Consider the following 19,284-nt stretch of genomic DNA (forward strand, 5'->3'; position numbering starts at 1 on the left):
GCGTTGTCTTTCATGGGCAATGGCACCATTAATGTGGCCCATAATTTAGGGGAAAAACGATTAAAAGTAATGTTTCACAGTAATGTCTTTAATTGTTGTTTAATTATTGTTCATATAAACACCAACTGACAAATGATGAGTGTATTCCTAAATCACAGTAAGTAAAGCTAAACTCTTTTCAGTACATTTCACAGTTCCTATGTCCCCTACTGGGCTTTTTCAACAGTCAGACCTATTCTACACAAACCAGGCCTTCCTATTCATACGATGGGATCATAAATTATGTCATGTCTGCAGCTTCACAAAACCTGTGTGTTATCAGTAAGTAATTATGTCATCGTTATGGCACATAATGTTAGCACTTCTGTTGTCAGAGGTCACAGGCAAATGTTGATGACAGTACTGTATACATGCAGTATATATGGCTGGTGTACTGATGTGCTCAATTAACTCAAACAATTACAATAAAAAGGAAAATAACATAATTCCAAAACTATACCATTACAAGTGCTCGGAGTTCATTCATTATGTGATGACCGGTACACTGGGACGTTTCACAGTGAGATTTCTCCATCAATGGTTGATGATGGATCAGAGATTAAAAGTGCTAATTATATCTACATCAAATACAGTACCAATTACTTCTTTGCAACTAAACTCTTGTGTTTCACTATTGCATTGCTGAGGCACCATAGAAGTCTATATCCTGCTGGGGTCCTCACTGACTCCTATGCCTCAGTATGATGTCCACAGCAGCGGCCAGGTTGTCCACATAGCCATCGGCGGTGACTGTCGGGTGTCTTTCATCACTGGGTCTGCAGAAAAGAAAGGTAAGGATATTTATTTGCCTGCAGTTCATGTTGCTAGTTCAGCTGGAGAGAGCTAGTAAATATTAGAAAAGAGCAGGTTGACATGCGCTTGGCACGTGTGATTCATACAGGCACACAATGCCTCATGATTAAAGTTGAATTCAAACAAATTCTGTGAAGTTTCCAGGAACACACATCTCTTTGTTCATGCAGTAGAACACATCTGCCTAACGAGTGTTGGACCATGTACAGGATTTGAGTGATGGAGCAAGGCCTGAGTACTGATCGCACGGAACCCATCTGTGATACTGACATGGAGAACAAACATACAGTGTCTGCCTCACAGTCATCAGGGTGAGTGTGTGTGCTTTAAAATAGCTGCTGAAATGTGTATGGGTGAGTATGAGCAATTAGAGGTGCTTAAGGAGGAGTGGGTGCTGTGTGTGAGTGGGACCCAGACTTATTGAATAGTGTTGTTGCGTCCACCATTGTGCTCTGCTCTGAGTGACACATGTAAAGCCACTGGCCAGGTGTCTGCTCCTTGTGTTCCTGCCTGTCTGATTTGTCCTTTCACATCCATCCCTCATCCGTACACAGACATTCTGCACAACACACACCTATGTCTCTTTGTCTCGCACCCTTAAGACAAGAGCAACAATGAAGAGAGGGGGCTTGTGTGCAAAATGGCTCAAGTTGAAACAGCAACATTAAAGTTCAATACAGGGAAACACACCATGAAGGAAAAACTTCAACCTGAAAAAGAAAGGCCCTTGCACGTAGTCCATTTAAAGAGGAAAACAATAATGTTTTCAATACATGAGTAGCATACATAATCGTTCACCAAGAGTTGTATGCCTCTCCCTACCCTGTACCGCACACTGGTGGAAAATTTGATGCCGTTGTGGACAAAGAGTTGAAAGATTTGGGCCACCACACTGTGTTAACACAATAGGCTCGGAGCGAATGGATTCAGTGGCTCAATCGGCCTGTGAGGGGCCGCTGGGGTGCAGCAGTGTCTGTGGGCCATTGGCGAGTGCTGATAGCTATGTTTAATCAGCTGGAAAGAGAAATAGGAAGCTCTAGCATCGGGCAAATGAGAGGGCAGCACAGGGCCCCTTTTATCCACATACACACACAATTCCCAGAAGGGGTGACAGCCAATTAATGAGCTGTGGCATAGGTCTTTAATTTAAAAACCAACCGCCATATGTGTAGCTTTGTTTGTGTGTCTACCAGAATGCCACATTTCTCCACAACAGAGCTCTCTGTGTAGGTGTTTTAGAGCCATAACATTCAAATTCACCACCTCTTCTGCAGATGCATTGGTCTGTGCATCTTAAAAATTAAAAAAAAAAAAAAAAAACTAATGAAAAAAAATGTACTTCATTCATTAAACGAGCCAGCTAGCTAACTAAAAAACATGGCAAAACCTTGCAAACACCAATTAAAGCACAGTTAAATCCTATTAGCATGCTCAGAGGTGTTTATAAGTGATATAGGCCTAGTTGGCAATGTCATGCAGTGAAAGCAGAAAAGGCAAGTGGGAACAGATGTGTTTATCTGTACTTTACATGACCATAATGTCATCAAAATGAGTTTAAAGAGGATATCAAATCTATCAAATAGCAGTAATGCAGATTGTCGTATACCATTGCAAAGTGGTATACGACAAAGTCTTGTACTGCTTTTGTTAGTTTATGTTTTTACTCTATGTACTTAGATCAAGTGCTTCGATCTGTATAATTAACACTGTACTGTGTGGAATAGCATAAGCAACAAACATTTTACAATTACTTCGATTACTTCAGTGCATTGTAACTAGGATCACTTAAAATAAAGTTTATCCTCCATTCATTGTGTCATGTGTCTGCATCATGGAGAATATTTAGACATTATGGCATTTATGTCTAAAACCCGCTAACAGCCAGTAGGCAAGCAAGGGCTCAGGAGGAGAAGAGAACAAAGAAAGAGTATAGACAAGGCATTCAGAGAGAAGAAGAATGATGGTGTGTTTATGAGATCTGTCAGCAGCTCAGACTATGTGTGGTTACATGATCCATGCTGTTATGTCTCCTGTGTTCACCTGACTACCAGACCAAGCCCTCAGGCATGCACACCCTGTCACATACACTCCCACACACCCTTACCCATACTAAATGTCATACATACTTACTACAATACTACAATTCATACTTACATGTACACCTACACACACCTTACCACAACAAATGCACAACAGCACAAACATTTACACAAGTACTTCCAGGCACATAAATATCACACGCACAGCTTTACAGACATGCTGCTCACCCACACAAACACAAATGCTAAAGCTGGCTATGGACCTCGGTCTGCCTGCCTTCTGAAATCATCTGCCCCTTAGCTCTTCTAAAATGCATACTTGTGAGCTAGGTGTGTGTGTGTGTGTGTGTGTGTGTGTGTGTGTGTGTGTGTGTGCCCACTGTCATTTTGCCTCTTTACTCCTCTTTCTGACATGAATAATTGAAGTGTAACCAAGTCAATGTGACCATGCAAAATTCAGCACAAAGTGTCTAGTGTTACAGCTGAGGTAATGGCCAACAGGTCAAGGGGGTCACTGCAATATCAATACAGGGGAACAGATAGTGCTTGGCCATCTCTCCCTGAACCCAGTGCCTTTGAAACTGTTCTGACCAGAGCTGGCGTCATAAACCGCCTGGACAATGAGGCATTGTCTGTCCCTAAAGGTCAACACCAAGCACTCTGGTCAGGGCTCTCCTGCTGAAATGGGGAATGTAAATGACCAGTGTAGGCGTTTATGGTGCAGATTTGTAGCCTGCTATGCCACTGACGTCCAGAGCCTTGACACCAAGAGGGGCACCCCAGGAAGCGTGGCCTCATCGTGGACTGCAGGGGTCAGGCGTGCCACCCGCCTCCACACAGGTCTGAGCGTCCAGTCTGCACAGTGGACTGTGATATTGCTACTGGTTGGGAAACATCTTCCTAAATGTCAGAGGCGGGTCATGGAAGTACATCCCACAATTCCAAGCACTGATGACATGACCTAGGATCAAATACATTCAGAGACTTTCAGAAATAAGAATAGATTGTGTGTGTGTGTGTGTGTGTGCGCGCACAGTATCTGTGAATGTTTTTGTCATCTGACAACAGAACCAATTTAACCCATAAACTGAAATTTTGTCAATTATATTTATATCATATCTAATTTCAAGCAACAAATTGTAATCAACTTACAGAAGCTTTAGAATGCTAAAATAAAAATAATTAATGTTTAGTTGTTTTTCACCAAGTACACTGACATGTCGTATTATGAATAAATGGTATTCTGAATATGGCCTCAACTACCATGGACCATGATTAAAGCTTCTACTTTCTAACTATAAAAATTGTTCCCATAGTTTCTCCACTAAATTAGACTCTACAAAGATTATATCAGTGTCATACTACTAGACTGCATGATGCAAACCATTCAAGCTTCCAGCATATTTGTACAGCAGATCTATACAACTGCAATCCAGCCATGACAGGCAAATATATAAACACATATAAACACACATTCATAATGGTCTTTCCCACTGGCAGTGTTGGAATTCTCCTCCAGGCTTGCTCTCTCTAGCTCTCTCTAGCTCTCTCTAGCCTCTCAGACTCCATCACCTCCTGTGCTCCTCTTGTGCTCTGGCTGGAGTAATGCCCCGAGAATAAACTCTGCACTCACACACAGACAACCCACTCACAGCACTAACGCACCCTCGAACCCACACACAGACAACCCACTCACAGCACTAAGGCACCCTAGAACCCACACACAGACAACCCACCCACAGCACTAACGCAGCCTAGAACCCACACACAAACAACCCACCCACAGCACTAACGCACCCTAGAACCCACACACAGACAACCCAGTCACAGCACTAACGCACCCTAGAACCCACACACAAACAACCCACCCACAGCACTAACGCACCCTAGAACCCACACACAGACAACCCACCCACAGCACTAACGCACCCTAGAACCCACACACAGACAACCCACCCACAGCACTAACGCACCCTAGAACCCACACACAGACAAGCCACCCACAGCACTAACGTACCCTAGAACTCCCCCTCCTGTGGCCCTAGATAAGGCCTTTTTCTCCTTCAGTAAGACTCAATGGGATCTCATGCTTTCAAAATCTCTCTCCTGACAATCATTGTCACAACCCCTGCAGGAGGTCCCTGCACTCATGCACCTCAGCAGTGCACACTTGGCCCTCGTCTCACCCTCCCATCATGAATGTGTTTACAATCAGAAAGGGAACCACTCATCCAAAAAGGGAACCATTATGGCCTCTTCCATCGACTGAGAGCAAAGGCAGGGCAGAGAGAAAATATGAAAGGGAAAAGATAAAAATATATCCCTCCTGCCAGCTGGACAGTAGAAGGCTATTCGCTATCTGGCATCGCCATGTGTTTGTCTGCAAGGAGAGACAAAGTTCAAAACAAACAAGTGTGCACAGCCAAAACACGCATGCAAGAGAGCAAAGAGCGTGAGACATGGCAAAGATCAAGACGTTGCTCCATAACCACAAATATAAATCCACTTTACAATGCAAAGGATGACACTAAAGGAGCAACATGTCTGTCAATGTAAGAGCAGGCATAAAGGAATGACAAAACTAAGGCCATTCGTCAAGTGACATTCAAGGAGTGCTCAGACAGTGTTGTAATATGTAACCATGTTTGTTTTTAAATATGAAGTAGGAAAGTGAAGGAGTGTGAATCAGTCTTTGACTTACTGTGAGTGTGCTGCATGTATGTGTACTGTAGGGTGTGCATCGCTGGACTGGGATTTTGTGCACTAAAGCTTTTCTATGTTTTTTTTCTTTTTTTCTACAGGTCACCAAGTACTTGTTGGCATGAGGGCTGAGAGCTTGATCAGCCTTTAGAGGGAAATGGGAGTGACTGATGACATCAGCATCCCTGAGGGAAGAGGGAGGGAGCAAGACAGGGCTTTGCATGCAAGGAGTTCATGCTGCACACATGGGTTATGGTGCCATCCCATACTCTGTGTTCATGCTGCACACATGGGTTATGGTGCCATCCCATACTCTGTGTTCATGCTGCACACATGGGTTATGGTGCCATCCCATACTCTGTGTTCATGCTGCACACATGGGTTATGGTGCCATCCCATACTCAGTGTGAATGTCAGAACAAAACACAGCACAACTTAGAAAACTGGAATTAAAACTTGATGACCCAATCATTGCAGCAGAGTAAAGTACACAGGTTGATCAGTGTTAGTTTGTGTGTCTGTGTCTGTCTGCATGTTCCATGTACACTCATCATGAGATCAGTCCTTCATAGGGCAATCTGCTGTCATTAGTAGTAATTTAGCAGTGTCACGACATGAGAACCGCACGTCTAGTTTAGTGGAACGAAGCGACTGCATGTGATCCTCCCACATGATACTGTGGAAGAGATCAACACTGGCCCAGGGGACGGGACGGGGCACGGGGGGGGGGGGGGGGATTGCTCTCAGCAGAGGCAGAGGTAAAGAAATTGGTTTCCGTGTGGCTGGGCAGCCTAAAAAGCTCTCCCATGCTGTAGAAAGAATCCTGTTAGAGCCATAGATTCACCATCTGTCACTTTACACACGCGCACACACACACTGAGTAAGCTGTGCTCACAATGGTGTCACTTACACAGTGAATCAGAGTGCACAGTCACATGCAAGAAGTTCCAATAATTTCCAAGTAAACACAAAATAAACTCCACATGGCTCAAATGTGATCCCCCTTGTTGAGATATGTAAGATATGCAGACAGAGAAAGTCTTCACTTGCAGTTTGCTGTGTCACTAATGCCCTTCAGACAGCGTTTAGAGTTTAGCTAAGCAAAGATCACAAGGACTCATGCATACGCGAGTTAACAGACACTGAAATGGTTTTCTGAGTCGTTGAGGTGCCATTTTATAGCTGAAGACAGAAGTGGCAACCAATTGCTTCCCTGTGTAAAGGAATGAGGCTGTGTGTGTGTGTGTGTGTGTGTGTGCAGCAGTCTAAAAGTCCTTGGTATAATAGACAACTGTGTTTACAGACCAGGGTGGTGTTGCGTTCCACTGAGCCATTAGGGAATCAGGATGAGGGAGGACAGTTTGGTCTTTCTCTGGCCCTTATGCATTTCTCTCTGCTTTCAGCCCTCCTCTCCTCCATGCGTCTCTCAATGAAAAGGCACAGTCTCTGTAACCATGCACTATTGAGGCTCATCTGAAGGCCTGTCCCTCAGTGTCAAAGGCCCACGTTAATAATTAATCCCTAATTGACTCTTAACTAGCAAACCGGCATAGCTCGGCTCTGCATCACCTGCAACTGTTGAGAGATGGGGCTACTGGAAGCTAAAGCGGCATTAAGGCAACTTATCTCTTCAGAGGGGCTTATTCACCAGTGTACCAAAAACAAATATGCATTTCTTACTTAACCTACATCTGTAGCTGGTAGTAGTAGTTCTATCAGTACCAGTAATATAATTAAGTTAATTATTCAGAGAGAGGGAGGGACAGAAAACTAGGAAAACACATAATGATGGTAACTAAATAACTTGATAACAAGGTGATGTCATGGTCCCCGGTCATTTTCAGAATTGATGCATGTTTGTACACCCGGACTTGGCACTTGGCACTGCTTTGTGTGTTATTGACACAGATCAACATTTGTGATGAGAGAATCAATGCTGCCCTTGAACTGTAGCTAACACATGGCAGGGTCTCACATGGCTAATACATTCTCACACACACATGCAAGTATACAGATATATGCGTAGGACACAGAGGTGTCTAGCATAAATTCTTTCTTACAGTAGCAACATTACAATAAAAGGGGTTACATTTTGTGCATGAATGTGTCATACACAAAGAACTTACTGTGTGTGTGTGTGTGTGTGTGTGTGTGTGTGTGTGTGAGAGAGAGTGAGAGGAAAAGGTGCAAACCAGTGAAGATGCAGATGTTTTTCCTTAGGCTATATTCAGGTAACCACAAGATTAACACCCAAATACATTTCAGACACACCTGCACACAGAAATTTCTCAAAGATGATTGACATAATTCTGCATTTGTGTCTTACTGTATGGGAGCCTAGGCCAAGAACTGTCTGTCTACAGAAAAGCAAATGTCCAGCTCGAGGCCCTTTCAGTGTAGCCATGTGAGAGGTAATGGTTTCATCTTTCCCCTGAACAAAGACACTCAGAGTGTGTTTTGTCTAAGTGGCATTCACTGTGGCAGACAGAGATAGGATTGAAAATGACAAGAAACAGCGACAAGAATGAAAAAGTACAAGTTTTCCCATCAGCGAGGCTTGCATTTTGCACAGCTGAAAACAGACACATAAAAAGCTCCCTTATTCCTCATGGAGCACACCTATGTTTCCACTATTGCACAGTGCAGTGAATGTACTGTAAATGCATAGCTTTCTGCAGCTAAAAGTACTAGATATGTCTTGTGTGTGTGTATATATATATATATATATATATATAGATAGATATAGATATATATATATATATATATATATATATATATATATATATATAGATAGATAGATATAGATATATACATACATACACACACACACACACACACACACACACACACACACAAAATAAAATGAAGTAGGGTTGCCAACCCCTCTGCTGTAGTCTTTGATCTTCTTTAATGTACTTTTGATCCATTGCTATCACAGACTAATTTAGAGGGATTTGTTTTTGTTTCCGTTTCCCATGAAACTTCCTCTTAATTTCATCACTACCAACTTCAAGTAGATATGCTGACATTACAAACATGGTCCTATATGGAGCATTATCTGGATGGTGAAATTTGGAAATCTATTCCTTCATTCAGTAATCTCCAAACACTCCCAGGCATTTCCTTGTGTTTTCCTGAATAAGGAGTATCACTGAAGTGATTCTGGGCAATTATATCAGTGGAACGATGACAAATTCATCTTAGAGTAATTACTTTCAAACATCCTTGGCTCTGGTCATATACAATGTCCCTTTTAACACTTAACACTTAGCTCCTGTCTGGCTAGAGGACGTTAGAGTAGGATACATTCCCTTTACGTTCATGTTGTACGTGTTTATGTTTACGTTTCCGTTTCGTGAGACTTTTTATCTTATCTATTTAAACAGGGGTGTACTACTGCGTATGTTGGGTTTACGCTTGTGTCCGCAGCTCCTTCCGTGACAGGGCAGTTCTCATCCTATGACCGTCCAGTGGAGCAGGAAGCCTCAAATGAAGCTGCACTGTCTAGTTGGTTTGGAAACAGTATAAGAGGTTTTATGGCCCGTTAAGGTGGCTGCTGGTCATTTTCAGCAGTGCTGTGTTCCTGTTCTCCCCTTGCAGTTTGTATGCAAACACTGTCACACATCCCCCCTATGTGTTTACTTTAGCAGGAAGTGGTTATAGCATGTAATGTCAACATTCAAGATCCATAAAAACCAGCATGCAGGTGAAGCGCTAACTGCAGAGTGAGTTCTACAGTACGGGTGTTCTGAGCTTGTCCATGGCTATGAAACAATGCCAAAAACCCAACACCCACTTCTAAACCAACATGCTAAGTGACCTTGTGTCAGTGTAGTGGTTGAGGCAAGCACATAGATCTCTACCTCAGGAGATCAAAATACTAGCCTGTAAAATTGATATATTACCCAATGTATAACGTGTGCTATAGAACTTGTGGTGAAATATGTCTACAACACATTTCTCACATGCATTGCTTCAACCTTTGTATCAAAGCAACCATAAAGGACAAGTGCTCTACAGAGTCCAAGTCTTTCATTGTCAAAATATCTATAGTCCTACATTTCAACAGGGTTGCTAGGTTGGCATAGTATTATGTTTAATGTTATGCCAATGCAGGACAGAGGATTCATGCCACCATCAATGTATAGATTATCATCCTGAGTAAAACCTTTGAGTGTTTATCCATATTTTATCCAGTATACCTCTTGTACCCAAATGTAAATTTCAACATGATTGAAAGCTTGATTATGAAACCATGCTGTCTTTTTTCTATGTCATGTATTTTTGACAAGTAGAAGTAGTCAACTAGTCCTGTAAGAGATGTCTTTTAGCAGTTTGAATGTGTACAAACTCCACAGTCTTGCATGGATATGGACCATCTCCACTTAGTCCTCTTCATTAAATGGGTGGACACATTATTCTGGAGTGATCATTGATGTGGGGGTTTTGAAACTGTTCAAGGAACATGGGCTGAGGCCTTTAAACCTTTTTTGTGGACATACATACAGTAGTTCAGAGAAAAAAAAACTGCACACTGCTCTTCACCTGAATTACTTTTTTTTATATATTAAACTTCTCACCAGAAGGTGAGAGCCACAAAGCTCTTCATCAGTTCCTCTACCTTTTGTCATGCACCAAACACTGAACAACTGAAACAAGATCCTTTTCACTACAGTACTAGATGGACATGCACATGCCTCTGTGAAAACCAAAGAGCTGAAACTGATCGCTGAATCATCTAAAACTTTTCCTTGAACAAGTAACATAATCCTTAAAGGAACACGCCACCCAATGTCAGTAGTAATATATGTTCTTACCTTAACTTTCACGAGTTGAGTCATACCTCTCCCGTGTCCGTACGTGCACTCAAACGCTCTGGTGCGCGGCTGGACTGTGTTAGCATGTTGCTATGCTAGCGGGCTTTGACGGCAACTAAGCGTAGAAGTAATCAAAAACATCCACGTTTTACCGACTTAAATACAGTTGCACGAGTAGTTGATAGAAATGCTACGGCCACGCAACGTGAAACGTGGCGATTTTCCAAATGAATAAACCGGAGAACTACAATGTGTGGCGCAATAGCACTTGGGAGTACTTCGACCTAGCGTAGTAGTATTGTTAACACCTAATTGTAGATCCTATCCACCACAGAGTTTAGAATCCATGCTGGATCGACCCTCAGCCTCTCCCTCCCCTCTGAGCGAGAGAGAGGCACACACACTAGAGATGCGCTGATGGGCTATTATTTCAACCATAACTGCATAGCAAAACTTATCATCCATCAACACCAAAGTTTTTTGACCAATTTTCGAAACGGCACCCGCCCACCATCCGCTGGTTGTTTTAATGTAGGCTATATGGGTGATGCAGCGCTGCTGACGTGAGGCTAGAAAGCCCTTGCCTGTTCTAGGAAGACTGATCCAATGCAGCAAATATATTAAAAGGCTAAAGTTGTACATTGGCTATGTTGTAGCCTATCCCCAGAATATCAGCAGCAAACTCAGTCTCTGTCTCGCAAAACAGTCTCCAAATAAAACGCACATCGGCCTGTTGCCTATACTGCCAGCTTGTGAAAATATATCGTCCAAAATGCTTGATTGCATTGCATTCTCCACATTTTTAGCTACATTTTCATGTACCACATCAGCATTTTTGTTCAGTGAATCTTTTGTAAATTGCTTTACAATTACCGTCGGGCCTATTGCCTGGCTTGCCTCAGCTTCGGTCACGTCCTTTTACAATTTTATCATTGTAATAAAAAACGCAATTTGCCACATAATTTCAACATGCTCCTGGCCTACTAATTAATGCCTATTGTACTTTATTTTTTGCAAAAAGAAAGAAATCCTTGATAAAATAACAAGTCATTCACATTATAGGCTACTTTACACACTGTTATGTCAGGGTGACTGAAAGCCTGTTCTGAAGACTCCCATTCATTTTGACTGCACGAGCGCGTCTTTTTCAGACAGACAGCGCAATTCATTTTAAAGCAATTTACAAAAGATTCACTGAACAAAAATGCTGATGTGGTACATGAAAATGTAGCTAAAAATGTGGAGAATGCAATGCAATCAAGCATTTTGGACGATATATTGTCACAAGCTGGCAGTATAGGCAACAGGCCGATGTGCGTTTTATTTGGAGACTGTTTTGCGAGACAGAGACTGAGTTTGCTGCTGATATTCTGGGGATAGGCTACAACATAGCCAATGTACGACTTTAGCCTTTTAATATATTTGCTGCATTGGATCAGTCTTCCTAGAACAGGCAAGGGCTTTCTAGCCTCACGTCAGCAGCGCTGCATCACCCCCTACATTAAAACAACCAGCGGATGGTGGGCGGGTGCCGTTTCGAAGATTGGTCAAAAAACTTTGGTGTTGATGGATGGCTGATGGATGATAAGTTTTGCTATGCAGTTATGGTTGAAATAATAGCCCATCAGCGCATCTCTAGTGTGTGTGCCTCTCTCTCGCTCAGAGGGGAGGGAGAGGCTGAGGGTCGATCCAGCATGGATTCTAAACTCTGTGGTGGATAGGATCTACAATTAGGTGTTAACAATACTACTACGCTAGGTCAAAGTACTCCCAAGTGCTATTGCGCCACACATTGTAGTTCTCCGGTTTATTCGCTTGGAAAATCGCCACGTTTCATGTTGCGTGGCCGTAGCATTTCTATCAACTACTCGTGCAACTGTATTTAAGTCGGTAAAACGTGGATGTTTTTGATTACTTCTACGCTTAGTTGCCGTCAAAGCCCGCTAGCATAGCAACATGCTAACACAGTCCAGCCGCGCACCAGAGCGTTTGAGTGCATGTACGGACACGGGAGAGGTATGACTCAACTCGTGAAAGTTAAGGTAAGAACATATATTACTACTGACATTGGGTGGCGTGTTCCTTTAAGTCAACCTGGTCATACCATTCACAGCGATCACAAGCACTGTGGAATGTGAATGTCTGGTGCCCTCTAGTGGTTGCTAAAAACTCCTATTCTTTTTTTTATTTTTTAGATACTCTTTTGATCCTGTGAGGGAAATTTGGTATCTGCATTTATCCCATCTGTGAATTAGTGAAACACACACAGAGCACACAGTGAACACACAGTGAGGTGAAGCACACAGTGAGCACACAGTGAGGTGAAGCACACAATGAACACACAGTGAGGTGAAGCACACACGAACCCGGAGCAGTAAGCTGCCTGCTACAGTGGCGCTCAGGGAGCAGTGAGGGGTTAGGTGCCTGGGATGTGGGCATGGGAGAGCAGTGCTCAACCACTTCCCCAGCCCACATTTTTCCTACTGGTCGGGGATCAAACCGGCATCCCTTTGCTTTTCAAGCCTGAAACCCTAACCAGTAGGCCACGGCTGCCCAACCATATTCAAACTGACTTTTCCAATGAAAAACCGAAGCAAAAAGTTGGAAACACAGGCATAAAAACTGTACATAGAAGGACGTAGACTTTTGCAATCCTACCTGTATTTCCCTGTTCTGACTTGGAGGCCTTTCATCCCACATTGTTGCGCACCACCAACATCATTAACCAAATCATCACCGATCATCAGGACCTGCTCAAAGAAAAGCATGGGGTGGGGTGGGTGGGTACAGAGGACAAGAAAGGACATGTCTCGTCAAAATGGATCCTAATTATAGAATGCATGTGCCATAATATGTGTGACAAAGCTTGAGGACAATAATCAAACGTGGCAGGTGGCTTAAACATGAAATTGAAATATCCCTAATGTAGAAATGGAACTGAAATATATTCAATCTCCAATTCAGTACTCCATACCTCATGTGGTTGAAGCGCCATGTCATTGAGAACACTCTGGAAGAACATAGCTGATGGCTTACCAACCACCTCAGCCTCAACATCACAGGCATACTGTTATGGACACACAGACACAACACTGTCTTTATCACAACTTTGGAAACAATGTCATGTTTCCAACATTGACACAGGGATTTCATTTACCAAAACAATGTTAGGCTATACTACAACTCTTCCATAATCAGTGCACTGATATTGCATGTCATACATCTATAGATAGTAAAACATAATAACACAAAATAAAAGATAATGTTTGTCCATATGTCTATAGCTGTTGTAACATCAGGAACATGTAGTCAGCTGCCATGTCTGATAAGAACATTGTGGTGTGGACCAAAATGACTAACTGTGTCTAATAAGTAATTGTGACTATCAATAAATTAGTGCAAGTGTAACTGAACCTCACCTCTAGGGCCTTCATATACACTCCGACATCTAACTTAAGACCATCTGTCTCCTTGTAGTATCGCCTAAGATAAAATACAACAGTTAATACAGTTTAATAACATCAGAGGAAACATTTTGTAATCACAATAAACACCCAGCCTACCCTCGTCCCAGAGAGAACAACACAGGTTTCTCCATCCCAATAAGAACCTGGAATGCGTCATTCAGGTTTTTATAGGAGAACTTGTCTGCTGCATCTCCTATGACCACACAGTCGGGATTCGTCTTGTCCACACTATCAAACTCTGGCACTAAATCTATGAAAGCAAAGTAAATTAGTATGCTAAGATCTCTGAAAAGTGGCAAATGTAGGCTATTCGTTCAAGCAAGGTGCAATTTTATTCATCTAGTTTGCTATGAGATATATACACACACACACACACACACACACACACACACGACACGTCATGCCTATGTGTAAAGTAACAGGTGTGTGTGTGTGTGTGTGTGTGTGTATGTACAGGTGGGTCTCAAAAAATAGATCATCGTGGAAAAGTTAATCCCCCCCCCCCCCTAATTTACTTCAAAAAGTGGATCTTTCATATATTCTAGATTCATTAGATATAAAGTGAAATATTTCAAGCCATTTTTTGTAATCTTGATGATTACAGCTTACAGGTCATCAAAACTAAAAATGAGTATCTCAAAATATTAGCAGTGTTTCCCACAGAATTGAATTCTATTTGTGGTGGTAGGTTTGCAGAATTAGCTCGAATACAATCAGGAAAATCATTGTGTGGTGGTCAATGTTGATATTGTGGTGGGCCGCCACAAATAAGTCATTGTATGGGAAACACTATATTAGAATAAAGAGGTTATAATACAGAAATGTCGGTTTCCTGAGCCTTTAGTCTGGTTCAGTAAACACAACCACAATCATGGGAAAGACTGCAGACTTGATAGTTGTCCAGAAGGCACTCATTGCCACCCCCCACAAGGAGGGTAAGCCACAGAAGGATGTTCACGGAGTGCTGTATAAAAGCATATTCATGAAAAGTTGACTGGAATGGAAACGTGTGGTAGGAAAAGGTGTGCAAGCAACAAGGATGACAGCAGCCTTGAGAGAATTGTCAAGCAAAGTCGATTCACAAACTTGGGGGAACTTCACAAGGAGTGGACTGAGGCTGGAGTCTGCATCAAGAGCCAGCATGCACAGACGTGTCCAGGAAATGGGCTACAAGTGGCACATTCCTAGTGTCAAGCCACTCCTGAATCAGAGACCAGGTTAGAGCATCTTATCTGGGCTAAGAAGTGACAGAACTGGACTGTTGCTCAGTGGTCCAAACTCCTCTTTTCACATAAAAACAGAATTTGCATTTCATTTGGATATCAGAGTCCAATCAATGTCTCAAGGTTCTAGAGGAAGAGTGGAGAGGCACAGAATCCAAGGTGCTTGAAGTCCAGTTTGATGTTTCCACTGTCAGTGATGTTCTGGGGCGCCATGTCATTTGCTGGTGTTGGTCCACTGTGTTTTATCAAATGCAGCCTTCTACCAGGAGATTTTAGTGCACTTCATGCTTTCACATCTGCTCACAAGCTTTATGGAGATCCTGATTTCCTTTTCTAGCAGGACTCGGCACCTGCCCACAGTGCCAAAACTGCTAGTAGGCCTAACTGGTTTGCTTAACTCATTTTCATTTCATTTTCATTAAGCCGTAATCAAGATTAGGCTACTACAAAAAATGGCTTGACATATTTCACTTCATATCTAATGAATCTAGAATATATTAAAGATTCACTTGAACTAAATAAAGGGGAAAAAACTTTTCCATGATATTCTAATTTTTTGAGACCCACCTGTATGCCTATATGTGTAACCGCCTTTGTGAAACAATGACAAAAAGACAAACCAATGTTGTATGATTGCAAATGGTCTTACCATCATGCACCAGGAGATGGGGTTTGAGACCCCGCTCTTTGAGGATGGACACAGCTGCTGGAGCAGGAGAGAACACCTCGCTGACAGACAGCTCAAACCCCATCCTCTGCAGTTTAGCAACGAACTTCTCACGCGTAGCTTGGGTCTCATTGGTGCAGAAACGTAACTGCAGGTCTGACTCTTTCAGTCTTATAGAAGTAGCGACAATACAAAGTAATTGTTAACAAACTAAATATAATGCAGCCTAGGCTACAATGTCACTATGGGTCGGTAAAATGCAAATAACCCAATGCATTTTCTTAGTGAAACTGCCCAATGGAAATCTCAGACACACACGAGCCAGGACCAGGCAGGTCCTACTGTCGAAAGTTAGGCTAGCCTAGCCTATAGCTAGGCTACTCGAGTCTGAGAGTTTACACTATTGCCATTAGTGGTAGCCTACCTTTTCACAGCTTCAACGGATCCAGAAATCGGTACACCTCCACCCTCTCCACTGTCATACAATACACCACACATGTCTAAAATCACACCTTTAAGACTTTTAACAGAGCCCGTCCACTTATGGTCTGCCATGGTGTAGAGCCGATGTGAGTTTGCGCAAAGGGATGCAATGTGGGGCATGTAGTTCCCATCACGCTAATTTGCAATCTCTACTGGTGGTATTTTCTACTCTTAGACAGACAGACCTCTGCAAAAAATATTTTAATTACTATAAATCAACTTAGCTCCTTAGTAGTCAAAGACTGTAGCACACTATGCGCACAATGCATTATTGTATTAATTCGTGGTGCTCTCTTCAGGCAATTTATTACTGCTTTCACTTTGAATTGTCTTGGTAACAGTAACCTAAACTAGGCTACTTTAAAGGCCTACCTTCTCAAAATTATAAATGCAAAATAGGTATTAAGTTGTAGTACAGAAGTACTTGCTTTTAAAAATACTAAAATAAACTATTAAACCAGATAACTCAATTATAGAGTAGATTATGTATCATTTAATGATGTAGGCTATGATCTAGCTATGTGGTGAATGTCAGGGGATTGTCTAATTTCATTCCAATTTCACAACGATGGAAGATCATGGAAGAAATGTCAATCTCAAACAGGTTTGTCTGGGTTCTCCTACATGAAGGATGTACTGATGAAGAATCTGCTGTCACAATCATTACCACAGTTAATTCAGCCAAGTTCAAATTGAGCTACTGATAGATGTTCTATCACATTATTGCATTTAAATAATCAAATGTTGTTAAAAGTAACAAGTATTTCATGCTTATATTTCATGTAGTGGAGTAAGTCACAAGTACAGTAATCCGATAAATATACTTTACTGTCCACCCCTGTCTGGAGTGTACATCAACTCACATAATATGATTGCTTCCTTCATAGATATACAACAGTTAGGGAGAAACTGAATCCAATCTTGTCACTTTTAATAATTTGCCCCAATCTGTGATGTACTGTATAAGCAAATTTCTACTTATAGGCCATAAAGAAGTCATGGAAATTTCATTCAAGGTCAATGAAAAGTCAGTGTCAATGAAAATGGGTGGGAACCCTCATATCAGTTATACTGTAGGCCAGTGGTTCTTAACTGGTGGGTCGGGACCCAAAAGTGGGTCGCGGAACCATTCTGGGTGGGTCGCAGAGCTTGTGGTTAAAAAAAAGAAGAAATCGCCCATTTCAAATAGACTTAAATTGAGACGAAATGGTGCAGAATCCACAGTGTGCGATGTTCACAATTGCTGGAACATGAGTGAAAATGCCTCATAATAAAGTACACCTGTCAAAAACAGACCTGTCAATTACTTTAAGGTGACATCAGGAGTTGGAGACTTCACAAATGTAATGTCAAACAGCATGTTCCAAACAAATAGGCCTGGCACTTCGCCTTTCTTAGCATGTAGCTCACCAAATCTGTTGTCTTGAACGCTATAACATATATATGGGTCGTGACTTCATGAACATGGGAAATTGTGGGTCCCAAAGCCAGACCAGTTAAGAACCACTGCTGTAGGCTATAGTGTGTGGGCAAGTACAGGCCCGGGGACCCAGTCGACACTCAGCCAACACTCAGTCAGATCAGTTTTATATCCTTACAAAAAATAACTGCAGCTATACTGCAGTTTTTTCAAAGTACACTGTATAGTACAATAATATTTTCATGTTCAAAATATTGCATTTCTGCAATTAAGTACAATGCAGTGCAATGCCGTTTTCTCATATGTCCGACTCCAACATATTGCATTTTCTACATGAGAACGGCAAATAATTCCTCCAAAACTGCAGTTTTGAAGTAGTGCAGTTATTTTTGTAAGGGTGTGTGGGCCAGTACAGGCCTGGGGACCCAGCCTACACTCAGAGAAACAATAAGAGTCATTTTACTATGGGTGGGCCTGGGCCAACAGAAACAAAAATAGTAATTTTACTGTATGTGCCACACATGGGGCCGAGCAAATTCGTTGTGTCAGTTTTCAGTAATTGGGCCATTCTTGGGATGGAGACCAAGCCAGAAGTGGGCCAACACAGAGGCAAAGGAGTGGCTCAAAAGTGGGCCAGACATATTTTGCTGTGAGAAGGCCTACATCACTGCTCCCTCTCTGCATTAATGAAAGCACGCCGGCCACCTGTCACACACGACTTCACAAACATAACGGCAAAACATTCAGTCATTTGGACAGCCGCAGATATTTATATAACCTGGGCAAGAGTGGGTTAAAAGACTGCGGCGAATGCAATATGCTGAGGCTGGCCTGTACTCATGCACCGTCTTCAGCCAGCTATATCAATTCGTCTCGGATTTTAAGCCATGCAGTTTTTAGAAGGGTAAATTCGCATTCTCTGGTTATCAATCGTGGACGTAACATTGCACAAATCCCATTCCATGACAGCTCTCCAGTACTCGTCAGGTTTAGGACGTCCCGCAACAGGTAAGTAGACACAAACTGGTCTACAAGCTAGCCATTTAGCTAGCTGTAGCCTTGACCCAGACTGCTGTGTGATAAAGGCAAACATAACCCTCAAGAGCTAGCATTCTGCAGCTAAATTGCTTAGTGGCTAGTTGTTAAACTACCTATGTAATAACTTATAAATTACTGTAAATTGAACCAAAAGTGAACTTGTTTACCGTGTGAACGGTAACATGTTTAACATAACATTACGAGACGGACAAGTACCACAGGGTGGTTGTAGTAACGTTAGGTTTTGGTTTGTTTACAATTTATGAAGGTTATTGATGTTTGTGCTAGTAATGTTTATTAATCGGTTGACACGGCACAAAACGTGCCACTTATATAGCATGCTAACCTAATGATCGGGCAAGGTCATATATCATATAACGGTAATTATTTTCCTCGTTACATTATGTTCCCATGAATAGCATTCCCTGTCCTAAATTAAGGATAATCTCGCTGTTACTTCATCAGCTGTTGTCTCCTGTGCTGTGCTGCGGTGTGAAACGCTTAGCCAGAGAAGCAGCCTTTGTATTTCCGGGGCATGTTTTAACTGATTACTGAGTTGTTTGCCCACCAAAAGAGAA

At 42.2% G+C, this 19,284-nt stretch overlaps 2 protein-coding genes across 2 annotated transcripts in view; one reads left to right on the forward strand and one right to left on the reverse strand.

Annotated features, from left to right (window-relative positions):
* Positions 1-72: 72 nt before the first annotated feature.
* On the reverse strand, positions 73-16,328 carry lhpp (phospholysine phosphohistidine inorganic pyrophosphate phosphatase). The gene is made up of 7 exons (XM_076299051.1): positions 16,190-16,328; positions 15,748-15,935; positions 13,972-14,125; positions 13,828-13,891; positions 13,383-13,475; positions 13,067-13,158; positions 73-815 (listed from the first exon to the last, which is right to left on the reverse strand). The coding sequence occupies exons 1-7, from the start codon at positions 16,318-16,320 to the stop codon at positions 719-721; spliced, it is 819 nt and encodes a 272-aa protein (XP_076155166.1). The 5' UTR covers positions 16,321-16,328; the 3' UTR covers positions 73-718.
* A 2,017-nt stretch (positions 16,329-18,345) lies between these two features.
* spata20 (spermatogenesis associated 20) overlaps positions 18,346-19,284 on the forward strand; it is a 50,108-nt gene continuing 49,169 nt past the window's right edge. Inside the window, exon 1 of the mRNA XM_076298688.1 lies at positions 18,346-18,676. Within this exon, the coding sequence (XP_076154803.1) occupies positions 18,486-18,676 (191 nt within the window). The 5' untranslated portion in view covers positions 18,346-18,485. The remainder of the gene's footprint in view (positions 18,677-19,284) is intronic.

The sequence above is a fragment of the Alosa pseudoharengus genome, unplaced genomic scaffold, assembly GCF_046254945.1.
Source record: "Alosa pseudoharengus isolate Yale_2024_CS ecotype anadromous, Long Island Sound unplaced genomic scaffold, YU_APseudo_1.1 YU_APseudo_1.1_scf_21, whole genome shotgun sequence".
Taxonomy (NCBI): Eukaryota; Metazoa; Chordata; class Actinopteri; order Clupeiformes; family Clupeidae; genus Alosa; species Alosa pseudoharengus.

Excerpts from the sequence above, each read along its gene's own strand:
- lhpp (XM_076299051.1), bottom strand. The coding sequence starts at position 16,320 with ATGGCAGACCATAAGTGGACGGGCTCTGTTAAAAGTCTTAAAGGTGTG. Across the intron at positions 14,126-15,747 it reads CCATCTCCTGGTGCATGATG|ATTTAGTGCCAGAGTTTGAT; the intron begins GTAAGACCATTT and ends TTGCTTTCATAG. Across the intron at positions 13,476-13,827 it reads TGTATATGAAGGCCCTAGAG|TATGCCTGTGATGTTGAGGC; the intron begins GTGAGGTTCAGT and ends TGTCCATAACAG.